This window comes from Sceloporus occidentalis, unplaced genomic scaffold (assembly GCF_023333645.1).
Source record: "Sceloporus occidentalis isolate IW3139 unplaced genomic scaffold, rSceOcc1.0.p SCAF_10, whole genome shotgun sequence".
Lineage (NCBI taxonomy): Eukaryota > Metazoa > Chordata > Lepidosauria > Squamata > Phrynosomatidae > Sceloporus > Sceloporus occidentalis.
In genome coordinates, this window is record NW_028316990.1 from 22,282,152 (window position 1) to 22,302,545 (window position 20,394).

The 20,394-nt window shown below is 51.7% G+C and overlaps 1 protein-coding gene across 1 annotated transcript; it reads left to right on the forward strand.

The window, feature by feature from the left end:
• Window positions 1–1,574: 1,574 nt before the first annotated feature.
• LOC149306157 (heparan sulfate glucosamine 3-O-sulfotransferase 2-like) lies at window positions 1,575–13,188 on the forward strand. Its single transcript, XM_089539660.1, has 2 exons — window positions 1,575–2,193; window positions 11,546–13,188. The coding sequence occupies exons 1-2, from the start codon at window positions 1,685–1,687 to the stop codon at window positions 12,162–12,164; spliced, it is 1,128 nt and encodes a 375-aa protein (XP_089395786.1). The 5' UTR covers window positions 1,575–1,684; the 3' UTR covers window positions 12,165–13,188.
• Window positions 13,189–20,394: the final 7,206 nt, after the last annotated feature.

Sequence of the window (20,394 nt, forward strand, 5' to 3'; positions counted from 1 at the left end):
CCTCCCCTCCTGGCCTCCGGGGGCTCGGACCGGGCGGCCCTTCGGGGGTCCCTTGAGGGGGTGCCCTTCTTCCTCGAAGCCCAGCCCCAGCGCTCAAGGCAAGTGCGGGGTTGGCCTCCTTCACTTCCTGGGGGCTCTGGGCCCCACACCCGACGGGGGCCAGCGAAAGGGGGCGCAAGGCCATGGAAAGTGGAACCCCTCCAGCCCCCAAAGGAAAGGCACGGAGGAGCTCCACGAAAGCCAAGCAGGGGCACCAGGCAGGCAGGCAGGGGGGCCTTGGAGGCTGCTTCTGCGTCTGGAAAGGAGCGGAGGGAGACTTCTGAGGGGGAGGGCAGGGAAGGCCCAGGAAGGCCCCCCTTTGGACTCCAGGGCCCAGCATCCCCAAAGGGCCCCTCCGGAGAAGGACCCGGCCCCGGGGGTCTCTCCCACCCAAAGGGCTCGGCGCTTTGTGCCCTGGGAGAAGGCAGAAGGAGGGAGGCAGCAGGGGCCCAAAGGCCGGAGCAGAGCCCCTCCCTCCTCTTCGCTCGGGGGCCTTGGGGGGGGAGGGCTCCATTGGTTTCGTTAGGGCCTTTATCGCATCAGTGGCAGACAGCGGGGGATTAGGCCGGAGTAATCTCTGTAATCTACTCACCGAGAGGGATTAAGGCTGCCCCCCAATCCCTCCCTCGCAGCAACAACTTGATCCCTTGCATCGCAGTTACAGGGCTGGGCTGCTCAAGAGTGATTACATGGCAAGGGGGCGCCGGGGGGGCCCTCTGCTCTCTTGGGACCGCCTCCCCTCGGCTCTGGGTTCAAGGCCCCGGCAGCAGGCCTTTCTGGCGCCTGGTCCCAGGAGGAGGCGGGGCGGGGCTCCCTGGGCCCCTCCGCAGGCCCTCCAAGGGGGCTCCAAGGTATCCTTCTGGCCAAGGCCTTCTCTGGGCTCGGGCATCTCTGCCACTCACAGCATCTCCAAGGGCCATCTAGACTGGCCCCCTGCCATGCAGGAATCCCCTCTTAAGGCACCAGACCCAGCCCCTGCCTCCTCTGAGGCTGCCAACTGGCAGGCACCGGGCCCAGGCCAATCCGGGCCAAAGGGGCTGAGTCTGCTCCGTGCTCCGAGGCCAAGCGGGACAGAAATGGGGCGAGGGCCCAGGCCCACTTGGGGAAGGGGCTGCTGCCCGGAGGGGGCGGGGCGAGGGAAGGGGCGGGGTCAATGCCGGGGAGGGCGTGGCCAGATGCCCCTCGGCTCCTTGGATTGGAAACTAGTATGGCGCCCCTTGCCAAGGGTCCTGCTGCTTTCCAAGCCAAGCGTCCCAAAGGGAGCCTGGCCTAATGGTTAGAGGGCTGGGCTCTGGGTCACTCTCTCTCAGCCCCAGAGGAAGGCAGGGGCTGCCAGGTCCGGGGGGCGAGTGCCAGCCTCCGCCCCTGAAAGCCGGGCGTTGCCGCCGCCGCAGCACTCTGTCCGTGCTCAGAGGCGCCCTCCCCGAGGGAGAAGGGGGCGGGGCGGGCGAGGGGCGTGTCGGGGCGTGTGACGTCAGCGGGGCCTTAAAGGGGGTGGTCTTGGCGGGGATTAGGGCGGCTTCGGCGGCGTCGGCGGGGCTCCTGGCTGCCTCGGGCCCGATGGGAACCCCGCGGAGCCGGAGCCGGGGCCGGAGGCGTCGGGGGCCTCGTCGGCGGCGCCGGGGTCGGAGGAGGCGATGGGGGGATGGCGCCTAGCGGGGGGCGCCGGGGGCTGCCGAGGGGCTCCGTCGGGGGTCTCCGTCGGCCTCGGCTCCGTCGGCCTCGGCTGCTGCTGCTGGCGGGTTGGCTGCTCTCGCTCTCGGCCACCTTCCTGGGCTACAGCCTGCTCCTGGCCTGCTGCCCCGGGGCGCCCCCTGCCCCCCCGGAGGCCCCCTCGGAGGACCAGTGCCTCCCGGCCGCCCTCCCCCACAAGAGGCTCCTGCAGGAGAAGCGGCGCCCCTGCGGCCCCGGAGAAGCAGCGCCCGCGCCCAGGGCCGCCAACGCTTCCTCCTCCTCCTCGGGGCTCCGTTCCGGGCCTCGTCTCTGGCCGCCGGGGTCCGGGAGGCGGCTGCCGCAGGCGCTGATCGTCGGCGTCAAGAAGGGCGGCACCCGCGCCGTCCTGGAGTTCATCCGCGGCCACCCCTCCGTCCGCGCCCTCGGCACCGAGCCCCACTTCTTCGACCGGCACTTCCAGCGGGGCCTCGAGTGGTACAGGTCAGGCCCGGGGCGGGGAAGGAGGGCCCTGTCGGCGGGTCTGCCTTCGTGCCAGGCGGACAGCAGCAGCCCAGAGGGCCCCTTCCCTCCAACCACTAGGCAGTGCTTTCCCTCTCGGCTGGGGTTGGTTCTTGTGTCTTTGCAACTTACTCTCCTGAGGTTTTCTTGGCCAATTCGTCCAGAGCGAGGGCCTTTCCCTTTGCCTTGGCTTGGCCAGAGTCACCAGTGACAGCTCCAAGGCAGGATTGGAACCCTGCTCTCCAGAGGCCCAGTCCAGCACTCAGACCACTAGGCCAGGCTGCCTGCAAGGCCTCGGAGGTGGTCAAGGGTCGAGGCAGTGGGTTCCCCCCAATGTTTCCAAAAAAGAGGCTGGGGAAGGACAGGGCTCTTCTTGCCCCCCCCCCCCCCGCCATTTAGTCCCATTGACTGACATTCTCTTTCTAGAGCTTGATATTGGTTTAACCATCAAAAGGCGCATCCATGCAGACGCAAAATTCTGGGACTCTCTGGCTGCATCCATACTGGAGAGATAACCCGGTTTGGCACTGCTTTAACTCTTTTCTGGCTCAAGGCTATGGAATTCTGGGAGTTGGAGGATGTCGTGGGCCCAGAACGGAGCTCTCCTTGAGCCAGGACAGTTAAAGCAGTGCCAAAACAGGTTATTTCTCCAGTGTGGATGCAGCCCCACAGGGCTATGTTCCTAGTCCTTGCAGCTTTCCATTCCTCTCTGCCATCTTAGTCTGCCATGCTTCCTGCCTTCCAGTTCATAGAGCCACAGTGTTGGGTCCTTGTGCCATTTGGCACCCGAACGCACTGCCACACTTCCCTGGCCCTAGCCAGACCCTTCCTTTCAGGCTCCCAAGGAATTTGGGGAACCCCTGGTGAGAGAAACCCACCCTCACCGCCTCCGGACCCATTTTTAAGCCCAGCTCACAGCGACTCTAGCACCGAGGGGAACGGAGTGGCGTCCGTTTTTGCCTGGTGTCGGAAACCTGCCAAGCTAAACACTTCATTTTCCTGCTGACAAGTGACTAAAGCCCAGGATTACCCAGGGGCTGGCTGGCACTCTGCACGCAGAGTTGGGTCCCTGCCATGCACACCAGAGACAAGCCTAAACAAATATTTACCCTGCTGTGTTGCAAATCCAGGGGCGGTGGGAAGCCTGGCACTGGCAGCAGAGGGTGGGTGGGCATGCAGGGGGGGGGGGTGCCAAGCGAAAGCCACCAGCCTGCGCTTGGGGGAGCCATTCTCTCTTTTAGATGCATGTCAAGACATACACATTGCATGCCAGGTGAGCAACCTATTTCAAACCACAACAGTCCTATTGGCCACCATTGGAGGAGACCCATTGCCTGAATTGGAAGAGGTCTACCTGCAAGGGTTGGTGGGTCTCATGCAGATGGGGCTAACCAAGAGGATTTGTGTTTGTCAGTGGCATCGCAGCAATACTGACTGGGAGCATAGAGTGGGGGCTGTGGGGGTGGGAGAGGCATTGCTATTCATATATTTAGGCAGAGGGAATACATGAAAGAAGAGGAGGAAGGGGTGAGCCCAGTGTTCCTTCCTCGCAAGGCAGTTGCAGCCTGGGTCTCTCTCTGGAGAGCGCATGGTGGCCGAAGCTGCAAACCCACCCGCCCACCTGGGCATGGCTGGTCCCCTGCGCCCATGAGTACCCAAAGAAAGAATGGGCTCCTTCCTTTCTGCCTTGCAGAAGTTTTGCACTGCTGCCATTTCCCAGAGGTTTTGTCCTAAATGGGTGCCCTTTCACTTCTCTGCCCAGTGGAATGGAGGCAAGGGGTGGATGGTTAGACATTGTTGGGCAAGATGACAATTCCTTTCCTCCATCCATCACAGTGTCCCACTGAAAACTGGGTTCTTGGGCTCTCCTTTGGTGGGGAGTGGGTGTCCGCCTGCACTTTCGTCAAAGCCGCTCCACGGGGGTCGCGTGGCCTGGCAGGATTCCCACCCGCCTCTGCCACTGTTGCGCCTTCTGCTTCCTTTCGGGAGAACTGTTCTTGCACCTTGTGCTTCCCCCGCACATTTGTGCACACTTTCTGTACATGCAGGCAGCCAGTTCACACCACTAGGCCATCCGCCTTTTCTCCTGGCAATGCAATGCTTTTGCAGGAAATGTTTTCCCTGAGTCTGACCTTTCCCTCTGTGGCTTTCTATGGGTCCCAGGGACAGACAATTGACCCTTGCTTTCAGAATCCTTTCCTCTTGCACCTGACATCTGAGCCCTTCTCTGTCCAAGAAGTGAAATAGAATGTAAAGAAATTGTGTGTATATACATACATACATATATAAAATTAAAAATGGAAAGCCAGCATAGTGTAGTGATTTGAGCGTTTGGATTATGACTCTGAAGATCAGGATTTGAATCCCGGGCAGCTCAGCCATATAAACCCACTGAGTGACCTTGGGCCAGAAGCCACACAATCTCAGCCTCGGAGGATGGCAATGGCAAACCCCCCTCTGAAAAAACTTGCAAAGAAACCCCTGTGATAGGCTTGCCTTAGGCTCACCATATGTCTGCAGTGATGTGAAGGCACACAACAACATTAAAAATGATGGCGTACTAATAATGGAATCTTATGGTTAGCCCTAACTAGAGGAGACCCATTGCATCGGTGGGATGTACCTGACATTGGCACACTATTGAACAACTGATGCTATGAGTGTGCTCCGCCTGGGAGATTAGAATTCAGACCAGTAAAAAGCAAAAAAGTCCCAATAAAAGCAGCAGTGCACTCTATTAAAAGCCTTTCCTTGTAAAATGTTAGTCCTACAAAACCTACCAGAAAAAAAAGGGGGGGGGGATGGTCTTTGCTTCCAAGTGGAAGGAGAACAAGGCCATTGCAGGCTCCCTAGGAAGGAAAGTCATGAGGAGCATCCACTGCCAAAGCTGCAGCTGCAGGGGATCTTCTTGCCTTTGGAGAGCAGGACAGTTGCAGACTGGCCTTCCTTCCCAGTGCTGGGATCCCCTCAAGGAATCTTTCCCAGAGCTCAGGACCTGGAGGCTTTTCTCTGGTCCTTAGGGGAAGAAGAAGGCATCTCAGGGTGAGAGCACTGCCTTGGAAAGCGTGTGTCTCTGGATATATATTTTTTATCCTTTGCTAGACTTGGTAGTTTTTCTTTGAATGGCAAACTCAAACACACTAAAAATCAGGTTTAATGTACCTGCATAATTACATCACAGGGTGAATGTTGGGGTGACATGTGTCTCCCCTCGGCCCCATTTAGGGGCTGGTGTAATAATACACTAGCATTTCTAGTTCTTTAGGATTGTCCTTGTCGTCATCATCATTCCTATTGTCTACTAGTTATTTTTTTGTTCTCTTCATCTCCAATTGTTGCATGGGAACTGTGATCCCAGCACCCCCGTCTCACAATATCTGAGAGCCCCCGGTCTCCTTCCTATAATTTATGACCACATTTGTTTCGTATCTTTCATAATTGATTAGGAGCGGTGATTTTGTGGGTTTTTTTAAATACACAAATGAATGGACTTAATCCTGGTGGAACTGAGCATTAATAAGCCCAGAGGTGGCCCATGAGGGACACAGCGCTTTTATGAATCTCCGACCGCCATCCACTTATAAAGCTGTCCTCGGCTGATAGATGACCCAGACCTCCTCGCTTGCCATCGGAAGCCGGTCGGTGGCAGGGATCCCTGACACCGAATTAGCATCTTGCTGACACTGGTTGAACAATAAGAATCGTAACCTGGATTTATGAGGCCCAGCGCAACGCCAGCCGGGGGAAGAGGCAATTATGCCAAGGCATTAGCATTAGCCTTCGCCTTGCCCAGGACGCAGGTTGGCCAAGCCGGACATGCAGGACATGCTTGGTTCCTTTGGCCACAGAAGGGAGGGCAGAGCAGGTGCAGGGGATCATGTTTCGAGTCTTCCCCGCTTCATCCCGGCAGGGAAATTATTATTATTATATATAGTTTTTGTGGTTTTTTTGGGGGGCTCTATGGCCACGTTCTAGAAGAGTTTATTCCTAACATTTTGCCAGGATATGTGGCTGGCATCTTCATTCATTCTTCATTCTCTGAAGATGCCAGCCACAGATGCAGGCGAAACGTCAGGAAGAAACTCTTCTAGAACATGGCCACAGAGCCAGAAAAACCCACAAAAAACTATGGATGCCGGCCATGAAAGCCTTCGACTCCACATTGAAATTGTTATTATTTCCCTTTCCTCCATAGCCGTGTGTGTACCTGCAGACATGTGGGACGGAGAAGCATCCCTTGCAACCCAGAAGCGCCTGAGATTCCCACAGATACATGAAACCTGGGGAGTCTTTCTATGGAGTTCCAAGGGGTCCATAAGAATAAAAACCTTTTAGTAGAGCCAGAGCAAATGCGGTGGAATAGTCTTGAGTGTCTGACTAGGAGACTGTGGGACCAGGTTCGAATTCCTTGTCAGCTATGGAAAGCAATGGAATATGGAGAAATCTGGCCAAGACAACATTATTATTATTAGTAGTAGTAGTAGTATTGTGGTTTGAGTGTTGGACTAGCACTCTGGGAGGCTGGGGTTTGAATCCAGCCAGAGAAACCCAGCCTTGTGTAGCCTTGAGCAAGCCATGCTCCCTCAGCCTCAGAGGAACCTGAGAAGAAAATGTGCCCAGAATACCATAGGCGAGGGTTGCCAATGCCATAAGTCACAGTTGACTGGAAGGCAGAGAACAAGAAACCGGGAACAACAACATCGTCTGTGCAATGTTGGCAGCAAGAGCTTCCCTCCCTCTCTTTGCAAGGAGGAAGATTTTGCATTGATATTGATCAAACCCCCCCCCCCTCAAGCTAAGGAATGAGAGAGAAGGAAGCAGAAAAGCCCAAGGAGGGCAACAGAAACACTCCATCCAGAGGTAACCCCACCTTCTCCCAGGTTCGCTTCAGGGCTTCAAGGAGCACTGAAGAGATGCCCCATGGCTGCTTTCTCCCCCTTTGCCCTTCAGAAAGGGGAGAAGAAAGAGTGTAAAAAGAGCATGGGAACATCTCTTTCTCCTTGGAGACAAAGAAGAGGAACCTCCTGACAGTAAGGTCTGTCCGACAGTGGAACAAACTCCCTCAGAGTGTAGTGGAGTCTTTAAGCAGAGGCTGGATGGCCATCTGTCAATGGGGATGCTTGGATGGAGAGTTCCTGCATGGCAGAAGAAAGGGGTTGGACTGGATCAGGGCCCTTTTTGGGATCTCTTCCAAGTTCCAACTCTACGATTCTATGAGGAGGGAGCAAGCTTGTTTTCTGCTGCTCCAGAGAATAGGACCCAATGGAGCAGTGGATGCAATTTGCAGGAAAAGAGATTCCAGCTCAGCATTAGGAGGAACCTCCTGACAGTAAGAGCTTTTTGGCAGAGGAAGACGCTTCTGCCTCAAAGGATGATGGAGTTCATAAAGTGTCCTGACCCTTTTCTTTAAAAAATGGGGGGGAAAGAAGAGGACGGAGTGGGAGGCAAGGCTTTGGTCTGTTGTCTTTGAAGCAACATCAGAATGAGCTCTGAGTGGGGGACCTTTTGTCTGAATCGCTGCTCTTGAGCCACTTGCAGATGAATTGATCCCAGCATTGTTGTTTTCTTAAACTCAATTCACTCTGCTGCATGTTATTAGTTATATTCCTTACATTGTTTAAACATGGGCTGAGAATAGTGGAACCGGGATAAAGTTATTAATGAACTGATCAGCCTTTGATTCTGATTAATGAATTAATCAAAGGTTTGACTTTGTGTGGCAATTGGCTTATTTATTCATATTTATCATTGCACTGTATTAATTAACTTGTGCTTTCTGCATCTGGAATGGCTTTTTTAATTGATGTTTTTACCCATGAGTTGCATATTGATGGCTGTAGACTTGATTACTATTTAATGCTTCAAAAGAGTGTAGCGTTTCCAACTTTTCCCTTGAACGCTCAATCTCGCTCTCTCTAAGATATAGCTATTAAACTGGACTTTAAGATTTAAGGAGATGTGAAATGTTCTCTGGGTTTGGGACTGGGAACGGGCAAAAATAAGGCTTATTTCAGCAATTGGACAGAGAAGCTCAAATAATAAATCAATCAATTGCAAGAGTAGAAGAAGGTCGAGGACTCATCATTGGAAGCACCCAGAACTTGTTTTCATCCAAATTCAGAAAATCTGACTTAAGGATCACAACCTTTTAAAAAAGAAACCATTTTAACTATACAGAGGAGGCGATGCTGGGAGCCCCAGGAGTTAAAACGGTTCCTTGCATAACCTTTTCTTGCCTCTGAAAAACTTTTGAACAGATGTTAGAGCAAGGCTGCATCCACAATGCAGAAACAATCCAGGCTGGCTCCACTTTAATTGCCATGGCTCAATGCTAGGAAATTCTGAGAATTGTAGTTTTGTGGGACATTTACCCTTCTCTGTCAGACAACCCTGGTGCCACAACGAACTATAAATCCCAGGATTCCATAGTGCTGAGCCATGGTGGTTAGTGTGCTGTCAAACTGGACTGTTTCTGCATGCAAACTGGACTGTTTCTGCATGCAAACTGGACTGGTTCTGCATGCAAACTGGACTGTTTCTGCATGCAAACTGGACTGTTTCTGCATGCAAACTGGACTGTTTCTGCATGCAAACTGGACTGTTTCTGCATGCAACCCATGTAAGAGCAGGGCCTGAGAAGAGGCACTTGAAGAACTGAAACAGAGTCAAACCATTTATTGGAATGTGACTTTGGAAAACCAGAGCAGGCTTCTGCTAGAACAGGAGAATGGAGAGGAGATAGACATTCAAATTAGGAAACATAATTGACATCTTAGAAGATGGTGCAGGAGGATTTTAATTTTATTTTTAATGTTCAGTCTTGATAAGGATTGTACTGAACCTGAGGTTTATCTAAGTTATGTTTACAAGGATCAATAGCAATTAGGCCAGAAAGGAGAGAGCTTCTAGAGATGTGTTGGTTAGATTTATAGATTTGGAGTCACAGGACACAGTTGCGGAAGGTTTTCAAAAGAATTGTGGCGGGAACTGAGGCATCTATAGATATATATCACCTATTGCATTAAAATGGAGTAAGGGGATGAGGTTTTCAGCACAGCAATTATGCAGCATGTTTATGAAGTTTATAGTTCCGTATTTGAAGTGGTGAAAGGTTTCGGATGGGAGCCGAAAGTACCGCTGCTAAAATAAAACAAGGCATTGATGGATAAAAGAAAAAGAGAAAATAAGAATAGGTGAGGAGCTGTTAAGGCTCTGCCCATGAAGGATAGTCTGTTGGGGTGCATTGTTCCTTAGAAGTATGATGATACTACACGAGGGCTGCATCCACACTGGCACCGTTTTAACTCTGTCTGGCTCAAGGCTATGGAATTCTGGAAGTTGGTTGTGGGGTCCAGAGCTCCGCTCCGCTCTGGGCCCACAACAAACTCCCAGAATCCCATAGCCTTGAGCCAGGGCAGAGAAAGTGGTGCCAAACCAGGTTATTTCTCCAGTGTGGATGCAGCCAAGGGTTAGAGCATGGACCTTATTTTACCCCTGCCCTCCATGGTCCAGAAGAGGAGAAGAAGCTTTCCTTCGTGGCTGCAAGGTACCTGTGGAGGGGTCAGTCCTGGCACAGCCCCAATGGAAAAAATACCTGCCACACAGGTGGATGGGAAATGGCAAGGCTCTGGACGCCCATCCAACACATGGCACCAATTCTGGAAGCCGTAACCAAAAGGAAAAGGGGGGGAAAGGCTACTTTCCCAAGCACTGGAAAAGAGGAGGAAGGCCTGAGAAACGGGAACCGGACCTCCGTCACCTTCTCCATCAGAGGAAGGAGACTGGAGTTATACGCTGCCTCAATTGGTGCCCATAGGAGCCCTCTGGGTAACAGCAGAGAAGCTTTGCTTTCGGCCTCTGCTTCCAGGGACTCTCTGAGGCCGCTGGCTTTGCACCTTCTCCACTCTGTGAATTTCAACATGGAGAAATGTAAATGCACAGATATAGGATGGGGGACACCTGGCTGAATGAGAGACTTATACATGTGAAAGGGATCTAGGAGTCCAAGTAGACCAAAAGTTGAACATGAGCCAACAGTGTGATGTGGCAGCTAACAAGGCCAATGCAATTTTAGGCTTCATCAATAAAAGTAAAGTGTCTAGATCAAGAGAAGTAATAGTCCCACTCTATTCTGCTTTGTTCAGGCCCCACCTGGAATATTGTGTCCAGTTCTGGGCAAAACAATTCAAAAAGGACATTGAGAAACTGGAGCGTGACCAAAGGAGAGTGACTAAAATGGTGAAGGGTCTGGAAACAATGCCCCATGAGGAAAGACTCAGGGAGCTGGGGATGTTTAGTCTGGAGAAGAGAAGGTAATATGAGAGCCCTGTTTAAATACTTGAAGGGATGTCATATTGAGGAGGGAGTAAGCTTGCTTTCTGCTGCTCCAGAGAACAGGAGACAATGGAGGAATGGATGCAAGCTCCAGGAAAAGAGAGTCCAGCTCAACATTAAGAGGAACTTCCTGAGAGTAATGGCTATTCGACAGTGGAACACACTCCTTCCTTGAAGTGTAGTGGAGTCTCCTTCCTTAGAGGTTTTTAAGCAGAAGCTGGATGGCCATCTGTCAATGGTGATGCTTTGATGGGAGTTCCTGCATGGCAGAATGGGGTTGGACTGGATGGCCCTTGCGCTCTCTTCCAACTCTATGATTCTATGATTCACTCCAAGGAGGACTGTAGAAGGATGGCATGTTCTCAGCCAGTCCTTCCAGATTCTTGTGGAAATGCCAGCGGAGAGCATAGGTCCAGGGGTGGGCACCCTGAGCCTCCCTTGTGCCAAGGCAGTGCCAGCTGAAAGGCAGGTCTTCCCCATCTCCATCCATCCATGCTCTAAACCATGCTCCTCTCTGGAGCCAGTGGGAGCCCAGCTGGGAACTAACTACCAGAAGGGAGCAAGTGATATGCTCTGCTTCTGATCAGAGGCCCAAGATAATAAGATAAAATCACAGGGGGGATCTTGAGAGACAGAAAGGGTTCTGTGGAGTCGAAGGCTCTCATGACTGGCATCCATAGCTTTTTGTGGGTTCTTCAGGCTATGTGGCCATGTTCTAGAAGAGTTTATTCCTGACGTTTCGCCAGCATCTGTGGCTGGCATCTTCAGATTCTGCTTTCATCTCTCAGGCAGTGGAAGGCCTTTGGAAATGGGAGGATTTGAGAGCATTGAGCGGGTCAGACTCAGGCCCTTCATGAAATAGAGATCCCCCTTACCTGCCTTATATGAATGTAAAAGAGAACAAAGAAACTGGAAACCATTGTGGAGGGGTGGCTCAGGGGGCAGGGACTGTTCTCCAGCCACTAAATCTCACCAAATCCCTCCATTTCTCTGCCTGCAGGCGCCTGATGCCCCGCTCTCTGGAGACCCAGATCACCATGGAGAAGACCCCCAGCTACTTCGTCACCCGGGAGGCCCCCCAGCGCATCTTCAACATGTCGCGGGAGACCAAGCTGATCGTGGTGGTGAGGAACCCGGTCACCCGGGCCATTTCAGACTACACCCAGACCCTCTCTAAGAAGCCCGACATCCCCAGTTTCGAGGGCCTCTCCTTCCTCAACCGCAGCCTGGGCCTGGTGGACACCTCCTGGAGCGCCATTCGCATTGGACTCTACGCAGTGCACCTGGAGAGCTGGCTGCACTACTTCCCACTCTCCCAGATGCACTTTGTCAGTGGGGAGAGGCTGATCACGGACCCGGCGGGCGAGATGGGCAAGATCCAGGACTTCCTGGGCATCAAGCGGCTGATCACCCAGAAGCACTTTTACTTCAACAAGACCAAGGGCTTCCCGTGCTTGAAGAGGGCAGACGGGAGCAGCTTGCCACGCTGCCTGGGCAAGTCCAAGGGGAGGACCCATGTCCAGATCGACCCCGAAGTGATCGAGCAGCTGCAGGACTTCTATCGGCCCCACAACATCCGCTTCTATGAGACGGTTGGCCAGGACTTCCGGTGGGAGTAGGCGCCTTGGCAGCGCAAAGCAGCCACACTTGGCATGGGGCATCTGTCTTCCAAGGAGGGTCAGCCATGGGCCGGGTAACACTGGGGAGATCTCCCCTTCTTTCTCCTCCTCTGCACTGCCTCCGTCTATGTTTAGGCACTTTGGGCTGGAATTAATGCCCCAAAGTGCCAAGAGGTGGCACCCAAAGCCCCCTGGTTTGCTGGCACAGAATATAAGCCCCCTCCCTACTTCCCTTTGGTTTTGCAAGTGGGCAGCTCAAAGGGGGAAGATGGGCTCCAGGGATCCCTTTTCAGTGGTGCAATCGGTACGTGACTATGCCCATGGATGGATTTTATTTTTCATAACAATGATGTATAAGATAATATTTAAGATATATATTAATATAGTCTATAAAGATCACTGCCTAAGCACTGATTGGCACACCTGGCTACATTCACACTGTCACCGCTTTCACTGCCTTGGCTCAAGGTTATGGAATTCTAGGAGGTGAGCTCTGCTCTGGACCCCACAACATACTCCAACTCCCGGAATTCCATAGCCTTGAGCAACAATAAAGTGAAAGTGGTGCCAAACCAGGTGCCCCAGTCTGGCACTGCCCAGACCAGCCCTCCTTGCCCTTGCCCTGCCTTGCGTCTGGGGCTTCAGGGTGCTGGCGGTCCCCCTCCCCACATCTTTACTCCCCTGCGGCCATTGGGACACATTGTGAGGAAGGGCACCTTCTCGAGTGGGGTAGCCATTGTGGCACACCTCCCCATTCCTCCTTTTGTCACGTCTTTGGCAAGAGCCCTGTGTGACCCAGAAGACACCAGGCTGCTTCCAGGGAGGCCTCCAAAGACGCGTGCACATACTCTCCCGCCCGACATCCCTGCCCTGCAAGTAAAGCACAGATCTCTCCTGTTACGGGTAACTTCAGTCACACAGCCCTGCACCCCTTTCCTTGTTCAGGATTGTGACTCTGCTCCCTTGTATCCTCACGTTCCTCTTATAAAATAATAACAACAATAAAAAAAACCCCACAAAACTCCATCTGGTCTCTGATAGGGATGTTTTTCTCTTGTGGGTGCAAACCTGGAGCGTCTGACTGGATTCCCTTCTCCGCCTCTCCCCAGACAAGAGGATTGTTCCCTGGCAGACTGGTCTTGGTGGTTTCTGGGCCAGTTAATCCATCCTGGCTTTTAGTGAGAACTCCAAAGGAGCTGCCAGGGCTCTATGTTCAGCATGAGAGCCATGTAATCATAGAATCATCTTTATCAGTGACTTGGATGACAGAGTTGGGGGCATACTTAGCAAATTTGCAGATGACACCAAATTAGGAGGAGTAGCTAATACTCCAGAGGACAGGATCAAGATTCAAAATGGCTTGAATAGACTAGAAAGCTGGGTCAAAGCTAACAAAATGAAATTCAACATGGAGAAATGTACTGCACTTAGGGCAAAAAAATTAAATGCACAGATATAGGATTATGGGGGACACCTGGCTGAACGAGAGACTTATACGTGTGAAAGGGTATTAGTTATGTGGAGTGTAGTGGTTTCAGTGTTAAACAAGGACTCGGGGTCCAAATCCTTATGGATACCCCCTGGGTGACTTTGGGCAACTGACACTTTCTCAGCCTCACAGGGGTTTGGGGGCACATACCATACCAGTTGACACCCCAGAGAAGTGGTTTACACTTAATAGGGTGCTACAACTGGAGGGACTGGTGTGGTTACTGGGCAGGCAAGAAGAGGTGCTGCTTTCCTTTCTTGTTTGCCCAGAAGCCATGCCATGCCCCAAAGTGGGTCCTCTGGAGGCCTGGTGCCACCCCCTTCAGCAAAACCCCTTCAGGTAGCCTGAAAAGCCTCCGACTGTTGATGTTGTTGTTGTTGTTGTTGTTGTTGTTGTTATTATTATTATTTTCTTTTTAAAAAGCAGGCTCCCAGTTCCAAGCCTCCCTTGCCCTGAGATGGCTGGTTACAGTTATAGCTGTGCTTTTATCCTTTTCCTCAAAAGTAAGTGCATTGATTTCTGATTACATTTTAAAGCCCACCATGAGTCCTGGCTTGTGAGGAATGATGTGGGATACACACACACACATAGTTTAAAAATAATATTTGGGGGGGGGGGGAAATCTGGTTGCTACATGCTGTAAACACATTCCTCCCCCATCCACTTTGTGGCTTTCTCCAGATTCAAAGCAGAAAAGGATGCAGCCGCAGCACTAGGGCGATTTGCTCCTTTTTCTCCCCCTTTCAGTAAAGCCACAGCCCTACAACTAGGAAAGTCACGGAAATGAGTTGTAGCAGCCCCACTGCAAAAGGAGTGGCATCATCCCTCACTGGGTTATATCCCTCAGATTGCAATGCCTGGTGCCTTGGCTCCTGTTCTGGGGCAGGAGCCCTCCACTGTTTTCTCCTGCAGCCAATTATGTTAAGCAGCTCACCAAAAAAGCAGGAGGGAAATAACCCCCCTGAAGATAATTGCCTTAACAATCGCTAGCCATACATTCAGAAAGGAATAAACAGTTGCATAACAAACAAAAACCCATCCCTTAAATGACAACCATCTCATCGTGTCCAAAAGCATCAATTAAGCACTCATTGCTATGCAGAGCGGCTCTCTCTGTCCTCTTTGGCAGGGGTGACCCTTTCCTCTGGAAAGAGAGGCTAGCTCCTTCTCAGCTTGGGTTTTGTACCCTTCCTGGGAAATGGAGAGGACCACCTTTCTCTCCCCGTGGCTTCCCCTGCGGTTACGTGCCACCCAACATTTCACAGGTGAAAACCAGGACACACACGAGGCCAAGAAGCATCAAAATGACACAAATTATTAAGGAGGAGGAACAGGCTGGGAGAGGCTGCAGCCGTTTGCTTTTGCCTGAGCCATCTGGGAAAGGCAAGGGTCCATCCCCTCCACTCCTCTTAACCCCCCTTTGAGTTAATGGAGTGCAAACCACTTTTGCCCTTTGAATGCAATTTGCAGCCATTCAAGTTAAGGCAAAGGGGGAAAGTGGGAGATGAGAGAAAGGGAAATTGGGAGATTTTAAAGGCAGCTGAAAAAGTGGGATCGGGGAATTGAGGGAGAGGGCCCCACTGGCTCTTACTCCGAAACCCCCATTGGGGCCACCAGCCCTATAGCTTTCCCTGGATGGGAAACTCCAGTCTGACCCACAGAGGAACCAAGGCTGCGGCAAAAGCCACACTCCAGCAGTATCAATATATCGAAAAATAAATAAATAAAACAGTAAAACAGGAGTGATTTGGTGCTATTAATAAGTAGCAAAGCTTCCTGGCCCTTTGGACTGAGAAGGAGTTGATCCTTGCATAGCAACGCATTTAATGCTTCTCACGATGCATTCACTTATGAGGCAAATTTGGTGCAGGAATTGTGAAGGATCTGGACCTCAGTATGAGCCAGGCCTCAGAACCAAGAACATTAGGAAGGCAGTGAAGCGTGACTTTGAGCATAGGCAGAGTGATTTCTTCCCTCAGAGCTCAGGCTGCCTTTTGCAAGAGGGACTTCTGGGAGGGAGGGATCCTGGCAGTCTTGATCCCCCGGGCGGAACTGAAACCTCCAAAATTGGAAGGTAAACCCCTGGAGCCCCCACCCCACCTCAGCCAGAAAAATAACCCTCACCTAAACCTGATGGAGGACATTCGCCACCTGGTCCAACCGGGGTCCCTTCCTCTTTGGCAGCCCCTTCCTTCCAAGGGGCCTTAAGTGGGGAAGGGGGCTGGTGGGGGGCAGAGTGACAGGAGCCCCCCCCCATGGCACACGAGGGCAAGGGACACATCTAGGCACGCTCCGCTGTGATGCCACTCATGCCAAGCAAAATGGCTGACACCAGATGGATGACGGGTGTGTATGCGCGTAGTAAGTGCATCAGGAGGGGAGGCAATGCGCCAACCCAGAGGAACTGGCAGGAAGACTCATCCTTCCCTGGCAAACACAGGGATGCAGCAGCACTTGAAGACCTTTGGATGCATTCTGCCATCAGCCACATGGTCAGAGAAGGCAGGCGGCTGGGGCAAAGCGAGCAGAAGGCAAGGACTGGAAGCATCACCAGGGGCAGGAGTGGCACATCAGCATCTTCAGCATCATCCTTATCTTTATTTACAGCCTACCCTTTCCCCCAAAACTGGGACATTACACTTTAAAAGGCAGTCATGGCTGGTGGCCATCCAAACTTTGGCTCCTGGTGGCATTTTGCACTCCCTCTGGGCATCCCTTCCATGGTGGCTCTCAAAGGGATTGGCTTTCAGGGATTTGACATTCCCCCAGTTGGGTCCAGACTGTAAGTGTGGAATTGCTCTGAAATGCCTGCAGTTGGCCTGTTTTGTCCTATACATTTCTAACTGGATTTTGCATTCTTGTCGCAAACATCCCTGAAAACCTGGTTGGGGGGGCAACCTATCAATACTTAAAACAAATCCAGCTTTTGCTGGGAAATCAAACTCCCTGGCTTCCAGCAAAACCTTCCCACAAGGAAAAGGACGCATGCTCTGCCAGGAGATGCTAATGAAGTTCAACTGGAAAGCATAAAGCCAGTTTGGGGCTTGAAAGCTGGATCATCTGAGCACCCAGCAACTGCTGCTCTTTGGAGAGAAAATGCAGGCTGAGATGTACAGGACGGCTGTGCAGATGGGATATGTAATCTAATCTGCTGCCAGAGCTGGCCTTCCCAGATAAGTACCCCTGTGATGTGGTCATCCAAACTCTGTTTAAATGCCACTCTGTCTTCTGCATGACCACCCTGCAGATATTTAGAGAAGGCTCTCATCTTGTCCCCTTGAAGTCTTCTCTTCTCCAAGCTAAACATAACCGGCTCCCTCAGTCCTTCCTCCTAAGGCTTGCTTGCCAGACCTTTGACCCTCCTGGTCTCCCCTCTTTGGACAGGTCTCAGCTGGTCAGTGTCTTTCTTGGGGTGCTGGGGAGGAAACCCTGCCATCCCAGCTTCAGTCTTAAAAGCCCTGAACCCTATCTCCTCCACAGGTCCATGGACACCTCCTACTAACCCCACTATGGCTTCTCCAATGCTGCCCCCCAAGTGAGAATGGGGAGCCCCCATTCTCCCCATCCAGAAAGATCATCTGCACCCTAGAACCCCCAAATTAGAAGCGGCAGCTGCCAGGAGAAAAAGGCCTTCAGAGGCATCAGGAACAAAGAAGGCAGGAAGAGCTTTTTTAAAAACACAGGCATCAAAAAATAATTGATGCCCAATTCCTTGTTAGTGAGAAAATGTGAAAGCAGCTAATGATCTTATGCCATGATCTATAATTCATAGCCAGCTAGAGAGCTTTGAATAGTCCCTGCCAGTTTGGCTCGATTTTGTGTCTCATTTATAAATGGGGCGTTTTATTTTGGATGGGGGTGGGCAAGGGACGGACGGGGGCAATGATACCCATCCGCTCCTCACTCATCTTGGCCAGGAGAATCTCCAGACGGCTCTGAAATATCTCCAGAGATGCAGACGTGCTCCAAGACGCCCCTTTGCTAGCTGGGTTTCTGGTGATCTGCAACCAGGACAAGGCAGGTATGGCCCTTTCTGTGCCCAAAAGGAGCAAAGCCAGTGGGACTGGAGGGCCATGCAGCTGGAAGGCTTTCCTCCAGAGGCTTGGATCAGGCACACTTCTGAGGCTGAATCTGCACTGCAGAAATAATGCAGTTTGACACCGCTTTATCTGCCATGGCTCAATGCTATGGAATCCTGGGATTTATAGTTTGCTGTGGCACCAGAGCTCTCTGACAGAGAAGGCTAAATGTCTCACAAAACTACAAATCCCAGGATTCCAAGCATTGAGCCACAACAATTAAAGTGGTGTCAAACTGCCCTTTTTCCTCAGTGCAGATGCAGCCAGGGGTCTTTTATTGTGCATGTAAACAAGGGCATGATTCCAGCCACATTCATGCCAGAAAGCCCTTCCATGCCAACTGCCTTGATTTGTCTGCTTCTTATACCTGCTGCTTTCCTTGGCTCCATTAGGGTGATGCGGTTTTATTGTTATTGCATTTGGAAGTCAGTTTGGATCATCCTGTTGTACTGTACTTCCTTTTGAATGTGTTTTTCAATTACTTCTTAATTCACCAGCGTTTTGATGGCATAGCTGGCTTAATTGCTTTTTAACACAGCATCCTTTGGTACCAGGACATGTTTTGATCTATTTTTATCTGTATCTGTTTTACTTTAGTTCTAAGCTGATTGGGCTCCTGTTTGGGGAGAAAAGGCAGGAGTCAATGTGCACAAATACAAACACACACAGCCCTGACTCAGTCAAGAATGTAGAGCAATGCTTAAAATACTTAATTAAACAAACTAGGTTTTATTAAGTTCAGAGCCTTGTCACTCTGGTCTGTGAAAGACATGGGCCGGCACTGACCCATGTTGAACCACCATTTTCATTAGACTGGTTTCAACCAGCTTGCGGCATTGCCTAGTGAGCATGAATTTGGAAAAGAGAAATTGGCGAGGAGGCAGCTCATTGCAAAATTATGGGTAGTTCCCACAAACACTGCACCCCACAACTTACAAAGCGGCCCACATTGGGCTCTGAGCTGGTTTGGGATCTGGCTGTTCTAGTGCTGGAGGCAGCAACCAAAATCCATAGTAAATGGGGGACTGAACAAAGCAACACCACTGGTGTGTTCACATGTGGGACTGTGGGAGAGAAACACGTGCGCCAAAAGACACTTGCCACAATTGCCCACCAACATCAGGCTCTGCCCATCAGCTCCCATAATTGTGCATTTCCAGTTTTCCCTTTCCAGCTGCCTGTTGGGTCTGGGCTGCCCACAAACTGGGCAGAGTGTTGAACTGGTCCCACTGGAAACCAAGTTGACAGGCAGAACATTTTCATTCCTGGTACATTTGGAGGCAGGGAGAGAGAGAATGGCTCAGTTCATTTAAGAGGAGAAATGCCACCAGCAATCTTTTATTAATGTTACTTCTAATGGAATCCTTTGAAGAGAAAACTCGCTCCTTGAGAGCCAGCTGAGGAGGGGGCAGAAGCCCACTGGGGATCCCCAAACCAGGCCAGGCCCCTTCCTCCCACTCTGTCCCTCTCTGGGATGGATGCACATGGGGAGAAGGGGGGTTAGTCCAGCAAGAAAAAATGGCGCTCATTGGTCAGGGCCCTGTTAGTGACTCAGATAGGCGCTCAGCGCACTGGGCATGCAAAGTGAGTTTCCTGGACAATGTGCATGTGGAACCATTGCATATTAAAGCACGGTATGCCTGTGCATTGCCTCAATTCATTGCCTTTTTGCACTGTGTGTTGCAATTGCACAGGGGTCCCCAGCCGCCCTGCCCCATGTCAAAAAGAGCTTACAGCAAGGCACAGACAGAGGTGGTCTTGGGGGGGGGGAATCATCCTGAGAAAGCCCCATGTGTCTGAGAGACCCACCCAGGAAGCTTTGCAAACCCACTCTGCTGTTGGGCTGGATTGAGTTTTACCACAAAAACGCTGCTCAGAGCGCACACGCGCACACTCACAAGCCACCCATTAATGGGTTCTGAAATCAATGGACAGCAGAGCCACATGACTGCAAAACAAGCAAATTATCTCCAAGTGCCAGTCGGCAACAGGGGCTCTTAGGTCCACACCTTCTTCCATCAAGAGAGCTGGCCTCATCCTGGCAGCTGGGTGCAGGTTCAAGTCCTCATCCTCTTCCTCCCTGGCAGCCGAGTCAAACAAGGGCCGGAGCAGCTGCCCTTTTAGGTCTGATTGGCAACAGCCCTGTGTCACTTGAGAGTCCACCACCTTCTTTGACCAGTAAAGCCCAGCTCCAAATTACCTGAAGGACTGCAGTGTGCCAGCCTGGGCATGTTTTGGGATTGGCTGGGAAGCCCTTCTTCTCTCCGTCTTGCCACCTTTGCAGATGCATCTGGTGAACAGCACAATTACAGAAAGGGACCGCACTCGGACAGTGCCACCACCGGACCCAGCAATACTTTGCAGATTCCTAGATTCTTGGACAGAATCTTAACCATTGATGGTCCACAACTCCTGTTGATAACACCAAGGGGGCTGTGAAGCTGATGACAACAAACTACAACAACAACAACTCTCCTTTTCTTTCTTCTTGGCTGCACCAACCCCAGGTTGGATGGGTGATGCCTTCAAGCAGCTGAAATGGACCTGTGGGACCTCTGAGAGTCCCTCCTGGGGAAGCGCTGAGAGCATCGTGCCCCTTGGACTAAGTGTATTCCCCACATTGGGATTAAGAGCTAAAAAGGAGAGGAGAGGAAATTAAATT

Coding starts and splice junctions, on each gene's coding strand:
- LOC149306157 (XM_089539660.1), top strand. CDS start 1,685: ATGGCGCCTAGCGGGGGGCGCCGGGGGCTGCCGAGGGGCTCCGTCGGG. Junction 2,194..11,545: donor CGGGGCCTCGAGTGGTACAG/GTCAGGCCCGGG, acceptor CTCTGCCTGCAG/GCGCCTGATGCCCCGCTCTC.